The sequence below is a fragment of the Cololabis saira genome, chromosome 11, assembly GCF_033807715.1.
Source record: "Cololabis saira isolate AMF1-May2022 chromosome 11, fColSai1.1, whole genome shotgun sequence".
NCBI lineage: Eukaryota > Metazoa > Chordata > Actinopteri > Beloniformes > Belonidae > Cololabis > Cololabis saira.
Window position 1 is genome coordinate 29,700,782 of NC_084597.1, and position 12,518 is coordinate 29,713,299.

Below are 12,518 nucleotides of genomic sequence, written 5' to 3' on the forward strand. Positions count from 1 at the left end.
GTCGATTGTCACTATATTTTAATATTTAAGCAGTTCAGAGTATGAGAAAAAAGAAGTTCAAAAAGTTTTTCCCTTTTTTTTTCTTTTCTGGATATGTCTTCATTTGTACGTCAGAGTGTCACTCAAACACTAATCTCTTAAAGGCTTTTTTCCATGATCTATACTGCAAAGCAATCAGTCACTCTGATATTACATACATATTTATGGATATTCACACGGGTTTGTGTCTGTTCTTGTTGCCTTTTTAAATGTGGGTTTCAGCCAAGTACAGATTATTGTTTAGCTCTATGCAAAGTTTTGTTCTTCTTCAAAGTGTCTTAGCTCCACTTACACCCTACTCTATATTCCCTTTGATCTCTTCTTACTGACAGGTATACCTACACACACTCCAGCATCAAATAACATCACATGCCATTTCTTTGACAATCCTTTGACCAGAATACTTGGCTGAAATCTCTGCCAGCTCACCTTATCTTCCCTACACACTCTCACGCCTTATTCTTTCCTTCTGCTGATGGAAAAGCATTTTTTTTTTCATTTTCCCGATCCACAAAAACTGCAATGACTTTGCTGTCTGTAAAAGCTGTATAAGCAGTCTTTTTTTATTTTGTTTTGTTTTGTTTTGTTTTTACAAATAATTTTATTTTTTACAATTTCAAAATGTGTCTCTAAGATCACCATCATTGATTATAAGTTGACCTTTGAGCAACTTGTTGATGTTATTAGTACAAATACTAATCAACATACACATTTTTAGTTTAAGCTTCAGAGTTTTAATGTTGATAGCACTTTGACTAAAAACGTTTTCTTTTATTTGCTCATTTGAATTGCTCTTTCTCAATAACAAGAGCCAACTGACAGGGCAATGCACATGTGTGTAGATACTGTAGGTGTGAACCTAAATTATCTCAACTGTACAAGTTTAAGATTTTAAAGGCCGGTCCCAATCCTGCCTAGCCACCCCCCTTTTTTTTTTTTTAATCCCAATTTTTTTCCCCATTATATCACCCAGTGCTCCTCCCTAAGTGACAGTCCTGGGCATTGTCATCCTCTACCAATCCAAGGAGGGCCCCGCACTGGGCTCAGGTCTCCTCCTTATCCTGAGGAGTGAGCAGGCCGCTTCTTTTAACCAGACAGGGTGGGGCCACCCCCCTTTTAATGATTTTATGTTGCTGCCCTCTGGTTGCAGAATTTTGATGTGCCATTTTAATCTGGTTTAGTGTGTTGTTTTTGTGTATGTTGTATAACATATAATTGCTTAAAAACTGTTAACTTGCTTTCATTTGTGAAACATATTTATGATTTCTAATTTCACATTTTCCTTCTCTAAACAGGGGTCTTCTGGAGGTTTTACAACTGGACTTTGCACCAAAAGATGTCTCAGAGCAAGTTGAGAGTCAGACCATCTCTTGGCGTCTGGAGTTGCCAGGGAATGTCAGGGATGTGGGCTTAATGAGGATCTACACCAGCCACAGAGACTACGTGGGGCTGGCACCGCTGGTGATGGTGAATACCCTTCTTGCAGTTAGCAATATATATTAATATTTCTATCTTGTTTGGGTTCATTACCATGATGGTAAATTAACACAAACCTTGCAGACTAAAGTGACTGATTTGTTAAGGATTTTAAAATCCAGCAAGGGATGTTAGATAATGTCAGCTTACCTGTATTTGTTATATAGAGGTAATAGACAAACATAGGGTCTCCAATTACTTCCCATAACTACGTGGTGAGGCCATTAATGACAGTCACAACTTTTTGTAGCTGAATATACATCTGTTAGATTCAAAGCCAAAAAACCCTCAAGGAAGTACCCTTGACAAGTCTGACACAGTTCAGTAAAAAGATTATTTTAAAATTAATGCACCCATGAATTGAGAGGACAGTCAGGTTCTCTTTCGTGTGGCCTTACTTCATATTTTCCACCTCTGTATACAGAAAAAAACAACAAAACACTGCTAGCTCAAATTTCTGATGAAGACCCTTGTTGAGCAAACAGATAAAAATGACCCCACCTGAGATTTAGCATCTTAAATAAGTGGTTGTTAAAATATCACCAAACTCTGCAGCCTTGGCTATCAAGGAAATTGCCACATTTGCTGAAAGTGCATACACAGTTATGTTTCCGTGTTCTTTTCCACCAACTCTAAAGTGTTCAGAGTCCATCTACAGAAGCCCTAACAAAAAGTGCACTTGAAGTTCTGTTCCCTTACTAATTAGCATTTCAATTAGTCATCTCATCGCACTTTAATGATGCCAAAAGGGCAAAGATTTTAGAGTGAGCTCACAGATATGGTAAAAAATTCCAATAGTGCGCTTCTTTTTTTTTTAATCATTAGCAATTCACCTTTGTCACTAAACTCTTCTCAGTCTCCTCTTTATCTCAAATTATTCCAGGCCTGTCAATTTTGTATTGTTGCCTTTTGTATTGTTCTGGTTTTATATTTTGTCCAGGGCAGAACATTCCATGCATGGTGCAGCAATCAAAATAAAAGACATGACCATCTGCGACCAAATGTAACACCAAATGTAAGTGTTACCGCCCCGGTAACACTTCAGTCAGCCCATAGAGAAAACATATGTTATAGCCATTCATGGCTCAATAGCAGCAGAAAAATGAACTCATCAAGCATCCTAGCATGTCACGGAAATGGTACATTTCCTATAGGGACGTTTATAGGAAGGTGAAGAAAAATGCCCAGCAGGAAATCCTGATTGCTTCATATTTTGTATGACATTTGTATTTTCTCTACTGTACATGTCATTGTAGCATTATTTTTCTTTTTTCTCTTGTACAGTACCCCTATAGAGAATTCTTCTTTTTATTCATCTCTTTCTCTTATTGAGATAAGATGTAGATACAGGAATCCCCCAGAAATATTTATTTTTTATTCTTTTTTTATTTAAAAAAAAATGTAATGTAGAGCCAAAGTAGTTGAGCTTAACATGATCACTGCCAAACGGATTACTGCAGAGCTTGCAGAAACATGAGATGTGAAAGTTCTCCCAGTGTGGCACCGGCATCACCACAGAGTGCAGCAATTGCTTTCTGATTCTCTACTACCCCTGATCCAGTGGCTTATGTTTGGGTCTATGTTGCTTTCTGAACTAGAGCATGTCCTTTTGAAATTGCGGTCAGCAGCTGTCAAGCTGGCAGAGTTCAAAATGTGACGCTGCCAGGCAACATCTGCCGAGCCGTACCCGGTGTTTTAATATCAGAAAGGAAAGGAAAAAAAAAAATCTGATCCCTGAAAGCTTCTCACACTCACTACCTTTAAATTGACATGTAATTGGAGAAAAGTTGTAAATCAATGTTGAAGAAGATGCGAAAGCTTTATGACACGGATACAGGGTGTGTAAGCTGCCTCTCAGCTTTGTGTCGCGAATGTAGAATAATGGATTGGAAGATTATAACATGATCAGGTTTAATGTAGAAAAGAACGCTGATTTATAGATAACATCATGCTGTCAAGGACTTATATTCATTCAGGAATGTGTGACCATGAGTGAGATATTTATTATCATCATAGAGATATTTTTAGTTTTTAGCGCATCTGTCCACTTTCTGTGTGAATCTCGTGTCATTGGGATTTATCTGAATCCGATTTGTCAGCTTCTATTTTCATCAGCGTTTGTCCTTCTAGCACCCCGATTCTGACTGTCAAATATAAATTGTGATGAAAGCGTTCATGTCTTGTGTTTGTAGGGTTTATTATGCTATACAGCAATATACATCAAACACCCTCTTATATTTATCATCCAAATGTCAAATCCAGAAAAAAAAAAAAAAAAAAAAAACAACAAGGAATTTCTTTTCTCGTTTTTTTCCTCCTTCTTTCGACGCAAGGATGGCCTTTTTGACCCCCTTAAATGTGCCCCAAAAGTCACCAAATTTTGCACGCAAGCCAGGCCTTGCAAAAAATTTGATATTTAATGGTTTGCATTAATGGGCGTGGCAAAATGGCTCAACAGCGCCCCCTATAAAACTTCGTGCCTCAAGCCCCACCATACGGTTTGACGTACATGCACGAAAATCGGTACACACCTGTATCATGTCCCAACTTAAAGAAAAGTCTCTTGGTGCCATGGCCGAAACCGAACAGGAAGTCAGCCATTTTCAATTAATCATGTAATTTTGGCGCAATTTATGCCATTTCTTCAGCCGCTTCTTCGCCCAAACCGTAACGTGCACCCAGGTGTGTTATACATCAAAATGTGCGTCTCGATCCTGCGACGATGCACATTACTTTTCTCAGTCAAATGCGTTACTGTGGCGACGTTAGACGCCAAAAAGCGCGCCCCCCCTTCATCTGATTGGTCCACGTTTGATAGTTCATACTTTCTGCCATAACTTTTGAATGGTTTGACATAAAGACTCGTGGGTGGTGTCATCGGACTCGGTTTTGAGTCCTTGAACATAATTGGTGAAAATTAGGCCCGCCCCTTCTTCTGATTGGTGGATATTTTATAGTCCCTATTTTCTGCCATAACTTTTGAATGGTTTGATATAGAGAGTCGTGGGTGGTGTCATCTGATTCGGTTTTGAGTGCTTGACCTTCATTGGCATGAATTAGCCCCGCCCCTTCTTCTCATAGAGAGTCGTGGGTGGTGTCATCCGCTAAATGTCCAGGCCTTAAGACATCTACATGCAAGTCATACAAGCGCTTCCACTGCAGCACGCCTGAATGTGCACAAGGGTGCGAGGGCCCGTTCATTGCTGCTTGCAGCTTTCATTTTCAATGTTATGTTCACACAGTAATTTGCATTTCAGTTATCTTTCCATAATTGTATAAAAAAGAGAAAAACCACCACATGCAGTTATTATTTGTATTAAAAAACAGTTATGCTAGTGAATAATTGGAAGTTGGTCTCTTGACCACTCTGGCCGGCTTCTGCTGTCATGCCACATGGGGTTATGGGATATAATATGCAATATAGTTGTACACTGGAAATGTTACCCAGAGTAGCAAAACCATATGTGTATTTCTTGCATACTGCAGATTGTGCAATTGTTTGTGAGGTGTGTCGTGCCATTGTCTCTTTCCTGCTCTCTCTCTCCTGTGTAATGTGTAAAAGATCAAAAAGGTTGCTCGGAGACTAACTTTTAAATGCATAAAAAAGTTTATAACAATAAAAGAAGGCGTAAAAATAGACTCTGCAGAATGTGGGTGTAAGAGACCTAGCTGAAAAACCAGAGCAGCACATACATTTTAGAAAAAGATTATTTAACTTTTATTTGCAAGAAATTAAAAAAAAAAAAAAAAAAAGCAACAGCTTTTGGACTCATAAAATAGGTTAAAAAAAATTAAACTTTAACAAAACCAACTGTGTGTCAGGGTTTGACACTTCCCCCCAGTTTGAGTTTCAGTTCTGTCCCTCCTGTTTCCCATTTGCCCTGATTGTGTCTGCACCTATGTCTCGTCGTGTCTCGTTATCGCCTGTGTATATCTGGTCTTGTCATTCCTTTGTTCCCTGTCGGTCCGTACTGTTTTCCTTCCTCCATGTGTCCTGTCAGGTTTTTGGTTTTTGCTCCCGTGTTTTTGTTAACCCTGCTCTGCAGCGCTTTTAGTTCTTGGTTTTTTGATTAATAAATCCTTGGTTTTTGCAACTCCTGGCTCCTGCTCTCCTGCATTTGGGTCCTCAGCAAACCGAAACTACAACACCGTGGAAACTGAATCACAAACTGACCCTCCCTAACTGACACATGAGGGAGACGTATATACTGACTGATCATGCCATTTTGACACAAAAGGGGGAAACAGAATATCTACTAACAAGTTACAACAAAAAAACTATACCATGGGGAAATGCCCATCCAAACTCCCCAAATAAAGGAAAAAAACACAAAACAACCAAAAAAGGAAACCTAAACTTTTACTAAACCCTTATCTACATCTTAATATCTTGAACAGATCTGTAGCAGCTGGGATTCTTTTCAACAGGCCTGGCAACTTTCCCTTCACCGCAGCCTCTCCGGAACTGGCAACTCAAAGAAAGATGTATTACTTAAAGAATAATAACCAAATCAACAAGGTGACAAAATAAATTAAAGCTGCAAGCAGCGATGAACGGGTCCTCGCTCGTGCAATTTTCACCAATAAAGGTCAAGGACTCAAAACTAAGTCCGATGACACCACCCATGACTCTTTATGTAAAACCATTCAAAAGATATAGCAGAAAATAGGATCTATCAACTATCGACCAATCAGAAGAAGGGGCGGGGCTAATTTGCACCAATTATGGTCAAGGACTCAAAACCAAGTCTGATGACACCACCCACGAGTTTTTATGTCAAACCATTCAAAAGTTACAGCAGAAAATAAGATCTATCAAATGTCGACCAATCAGCTACTGGTATCACTTCCTGTTTAACATTGAAGTTAAATCAAAAACTCACGACTTTGATAACATTTCATCATTAATCTCTTTTGTGTCTCCTGAGCGAGTTTTATGTCGAACGGACGATCCTGCTAGGAGGAGTTCGTTAAAGACACATGAAAATGGCATAAATTGCGCCAAAATTACACGATGAATTCAAAATGGCCGACTTCCTGTTCGGTTTCGGCCATGGTGCCAAGAGACTTTTCTTTGAGTTGCGACATGATACAGATGTGTACCGATTTTCGTGCATGTACGTCAAACCGTATTGTGGGGCTTGAGGCACAAAGTTTTCTAGGGGGCGCTGTTGAGCCATTAGGCCACGCCCATTAATGGAAACCATTAAATATCAAATTTTTCACCAGGCCTGGCTTGCGTGCAAAATCTGGTGACTTTTGGGGCACGTTTAGGGGGACAACAAAAACGAGAACGAGAACAATTCCTACAGATACAATAGGGCCTACGCACTCAGTCAGTCCTCGGGCCCTAATTAGTCAACTTTGCACTGAGTCAGTTAACTATTGCCAAAAATTGTTAATAAAAAAGATGAAATATACAAAATTAATAAGTGTAAGCTATACCTAAAGTATTTGTGAAATTCATGAAACCAAAAAATTTTTACCAGACTTTTAGTTTGGTGTGCGTGTGTGGACGCTTATGCAGCCATCACAGTCGTATCTTTCTAAGCCAACTGTGAAAAACGACATGCTCTCACCTCAAGCTTTTAGAGGGGACAGATGAAAGAAAGCCTGTCCCACGTGTGTTACCCATCAAACATCGTGACATTTTTATCTTCAGTGAAACTCGTGACTGAGAAAAGTACATTTCAATGGCCAAAAAACCAGGCCAGAGAGGCCCAAAATCCTTATAACAAAGTGGCCATTTTAACAGATGAGATCACAACCCAGACACTACTGTTGGAGTCCCAAATCAACATAACATAAACAAGGAAAGACACAGAGGCTGTTAGAATGATTTTTAAGGCTTTCTGCAGAAATGTGGGGAGGAGAGCAGAGGAGTGCAGGGCCCGCAGGCCCTCACAGAGAACTCCCAAGCTCTTCTCCCAAGATCTTCTTGCAGCATCAGCTTTTTATTGAGAATTTGTGACAGGAACATGACCATTTTAAGACAGCCAATAGTAGACAGTGAATGGACAATGGGAGGAAACAGACATCGGGGTTAAAAGGTCACACATGTGATATTTCCAGTTAAAGAGGAACTAATCTTGGTATAAAGAAACAAACAGACATCTTTAGCTTAAAGTCTTTAAAAGCAACGGGTCACATAGGTCAAATGCCTTTCTGACTAAAACAGGAACTCTGAACAGATGCGTCCAGCTAACCTCCAGTTAACCTCAAGGACAATGAGACAGTTGTTAACAAAAATGTGACAAGCATGTGGAAAACAGGCAGTTTTCCAAGCTGACCTAATAAACCTGATTCTGATTCTGATTCTGATAGTTTCATAAGGACAAGACTAATTCAAAGGTTTGATTAATCTCACACATACATATTTTCCTCCTCAGAAACTCATAGTCTTGAAAAATTAAAGAAATACAGTAAGACATGCATGATAATAAAATGTAACAAAAATACATCCTCCCAAACAACACATTGACGTGTGGGAGCAAAAGCCTGAAACAACTTTTCAAAATTACCATGATCTTTAACTGCTCATACCAATATAAAGTCCTTTATTAATTGTGGGAGGGAAAGAAAAAAAGAGTACATCAAATTTGATTTGTCCTTCATTCATCATGTCTTGCAATAATACATATTGTATGGCGTGTACTATATCACAATCCATGGTTAGCAAACTACTGTAGGAAGCTATATGTATGCATAAATGTAAAATACATAAACCCTCATACAGTACATGTGCTTAAATATATCTTAGGTTGAAACCTGAAGTAGCTTATAAGAGAAAAAAAAGATTAAAGTTTCGGTTGCAATGCAGCAGATTTAGAAAATTAGGACAATAAGCCAACACATTGCCCTAAGGACACTTGAACTGCTGCCAGACGGGTGAGAATGCAACTGATATTCAGCAATGGAAATAAACACTGCTAATCTCAGCAAGTGTCTCAGTCAAATGTCATGACAAAACAAACAAACAAAAAAAAAATTGCCAAAAACAGCCCATTCTTTGTATTTTTCCATTGTCTTTGAACACAGCAGCAAATGAGCTTGTGACACTGTACCAACCCAGACAACTGACGTGCTCTTTTTGTGCCCTCCTCTTCTTTCAGACCACAGATGTCTTGAATACTGCTGTGCTGACGGGTAAAATGGTTACAGTCCCTGTGAAAAGTCTGTCTGTTGAGGCGAATGGCTCTGTCTCTGATGTCACAAACTACACCAGTTGTAGTTCGACTGAGGAAGATATAGTCAAGGTAAGTGATGAAAACAGAAGGTATAATCAACCTGGACTAATTTACTGGTTAATAATTATAAATACAAGTTTTTTTACACAAAGAAAAATAAAACTATTGCAGCAGTTGTTTTTAAATGGCAGTTTAAATGAAATTTAGTTGTCATTTGCACACAGCTCTTACTGTGACTCCATCTTGTGACACATACAAAAATTATTAAATATTCTGCTGTCTCTAACACACCCACTGTTACCGCAACATCACACTCAGTAGGATCCCTTCTTGTCTGAGCGTGTGTGAGTGTGAGTCAAAGTATTACGAACAAAAGCTGCATCTCACCATATGGCATTTGACATTGAGCTTATGATCCCAGCACTCAGTTTGCACACTAAGCAGAGCAATGTGACCGTTGTGTAATGGATCCATGCGGCTGGGACACTAGGAGCAGAAAAAGACAGCAGCAAAAATTGATGCATATAGAAGAGAAAAAGTAAGTTGTTTTCTCTTTCAATGGATAGCACAACAGGGGCCTTCTTTTATTTGAAAAGGAGGAGCAACAAAAGGTATCAAAATACTAACTCAGACCTGAAAAATCCTGAGATGAGAAACTCAGTTTGCCATTTCAAATCAGAATATTTAGAGTTACTTGAAGTATCATCATTGGAGCTTTAAATCCATGATTTACCATGGCACCGCAAATTAACGTAAGAGATCCTCCTACTTTTGTTTTGTTTGAATAAGAGCTTTAATTACAATAACATAGTGAACTTGAATCTTTAGGTGGAAAAGTAGCACAGCTATAGCAGCAAAGCAAAGAGAGTTGGCATGAGAGAAATCATACAGCCATTGAATGTGTTATTGAAATAATGACGGTTAAAGGGGACCTATTATGAAAAACACGTTTTTTCTTGCTTTAACATATATAAAGTGGTCTCCCCTCACCCTGCCAACTCAGAGAAGGAGGAAAACAACCAAATTCTGCAGTATCTGTACACCCGCCCGGATGAGCCATCCAGTGTGATGTGACTTCTTTTTTTTTTTTTTTTTTATTTAAAAAGGGACAGTGTACAGTTAAAACATAAATGTTGCCATCTGATGCACTGTACCAGATTATAGCTTTAAGCTAATTTGCATCTGCAGTCCCTTGACAGGTCATAATAAAAAAGAAATACAGTAACAAGTAATACAATACCAAGAAAAATACACGGATATCTAGAACACAATTTAAAACAACATGGCTGCACACATCTGCGTGCAATCTCCCCACACCGACACCCCACCCACCCACCCACCCATCCCTTATCCCACATACACACACCCAGAAGAGAGCCCAAATTAATGGTTACAGAGCTGAGCCGCTTTTATCAGATTTTTCAAGTTGGCTTTAAAGACTCTGAGAGAGCTACTGCTCGTTACAGTATTAGGTAAGGTATTCCACTGGTTTGTGGCTCTTACAGAAAAAGCTGATTGCCCAGTTACAGTGCGGCGAAATGGTATAGTGCAATTTAGTATTGAGGATATCCTAGTGGACCTGAAGGAGCTTAACGAGCGAGTGTGAACAAAGTCACACAATGGCTGTGGGGCCAAACCATTTACAATTTTAAAAACCATGCACAAATTGGCAAATTACCTAAAATTCACAAAACTCAATAGGTTGTGTTTCTCAAGTATTCTGCAATGATGGTAGCGAATTGGCTTTTTGTCTAATGTTTTTAAAGTTTGTTTATATAAAGACTCCAAAGGTTTCAGGGTAGAGTCACCAGCCTGCCCCCAGCAGGTGATACAGTATGACATATGGGACAGGATCATTGCGTGCATAAATAACTTGGCTGCATCCAGAGAAAGACAATTTCTAATGTATTTAAAATTAAGTAGATTATATTTTATGATTGTAGCCATTTTTTTGACATGTTTCTTAAACTTTAAATTTGGGTCTAGAGTCATGCCAAGATATTTCAATTCAGTAACTATGTCAATCCGTTCACCTTTGACGAGGACCTCAACATCAGGGAGTTGAACCAAAGTTTTAGAAAAAAAACATGCATTTTGTTTTGTTTACATTTAAACTCAAACATGATTGATCAAGCCGAAGAGTGATTCTCTCCAGTGCAGTTGTTAGCTTAGCAGCTGCCATGTCAGTTGTTTTAGCATGTACATTTACAACAGTATCATCTGCGTACATCTTCAGATCGACATCATCACATTGTTCAGCAAGATCATTGATATAAAGACTAAACAATAAAGGACCTAATACCGATCCTTGTGGAACCCCCATAGTGCATTTCATGTAACTGGACTGTGCATTACGAACTTTGACACATTGCCTCCTGTTTGATAAATATGACGACATCCAAGCTAGAACTCTAGGAGAAAAGTTAAATTTAGAGAGTTTTGATATTAAGACACTGTGGTTCACTGTATCAAATGCTTTACGCAAGTCTAAAAATACAGCACCAACTACTCCTCCTTTATCGAGCGGTGATTTAATTTGCTCTATTAAATGTAAGGAGGCAGTCTCAGTGGAATGATTGGCTCTAAAACCAAATTGCATATGATTTAGACCAAAGTTGCTGGTGTTAAGAAATGATGTCAGTTGCTCATAGACAACCTTCTCAGCAACTTTTGAAAATACTGGCAATATGCTTATGGGACGATAGTTACTAGCTTCAAGGTGGTCTCCAGATTTAAAAACAGGTGTGACAATGGCACATTTCCAGTCCTCAGGAAAAAGACTAAGTTTAAAAGACAAATTAATCAAATGAGCAATACGAGCCGTTCCGATTCTGCTCCTGTCCTTACGTGACGACGGGAGTGATTTCCATAGGTTGGCTTCCACTGCATGAAACCACGCCCACAACTAACTCCGCCGGCCGGAGCTTCCACCATTGTTTCGAAGCGTATAAGTGTATCGTGTGGCTGTTTCAACAACGAGGGACAGTAAAAATTAGGTTTTGCATCGACACTTACCCTCATAAAAGGATCAGTACCAACAGTACGGACTCGGCAACTGCACACGAGTCAGCGGTAAGTGACGTTAATTTTTTATGTTATTTATATTTGTCTACAAGTATGATTTTTGCATGGGCTAAGTATTTAGCTTAGCTCGGAGCTCCGGTGTTACTCACCGGAGCCACTCACCAGAACTCTATTAGTAATTTTTTTCTGTCGATGGTTTCAGATCTTCCAAGCAATGCACCTGAAGCTGTTCAACGACACCTTCAGAAGACATGCGCGGTTCTTCCTTGAGCCAGCAATAGTGCATAAATGTTATTTATATAAAACTTTGTGTATATAAACAGTGTATGGTGTATATAAGTGCTGTATATGATGTTTACAATTTTTTTTTTTTTTTTAACAATAAAGTTGCCATTTGTGAACATTCAGTGTTGTGATTTATTTACAGTCAACATGATTAATTTGTCTTGTAACATAAGAAATGAAATGATGAGGAATCGGAGTAAAGAACTGTGGTGGTGTAATTCAATTAAATCTTCCTGTGTGAATTAGTGTGAAGACGAGGTGACCCGGTCCCCCCTTCAGGTAACTAAAGGCTGATTTATGGTTACGCGTTACACCAACGCAGTCCTACGGCGTAGGTTACGCGTCAATTTAACGCAGAACCCTAATTCAGGCCTTAAGATCCCAGGGAGTCGTTTACACCGTGCATAAATGCATGCGAGCGTCCAACTATAGCGTTGCGCTGCGTGACATCAGACGCTCTCTGTCCACACTGAAACCATTAAACCCGCGGCCAGTTAGGACAGTCCA

The 12,518-nt window shown here is 39.1% G+C and overlaps 1 protein-coding gene across 2 annotated transcripts in view; it reads left to right on the forward strand.

The window, feature by feature from the left end:
- Positions 1-12,518, forward strand: part of si:dkey-1d7.3 (transmembrane protein 132D) — a 50,839-nt gene that overhangs the window by 16,694 nt on the left and 21,627 nt on the right. For both annotated transcript variants that reach the window (XM_061734328.1, XM_061734329.1), the window contains exons 4-5: positions 1,335-1,506; positions 8,628-8,771. In XM_061734328.1, coding sequence (XP_061590312.1) covers positions 1,335-1,506; positions 8,628-8,771 — 316 coding nt within the window. The remainder of the gene's footprint in view (positions 1-1,334; positions 1,507-8,627; positions 8,772-12,518) is intronic.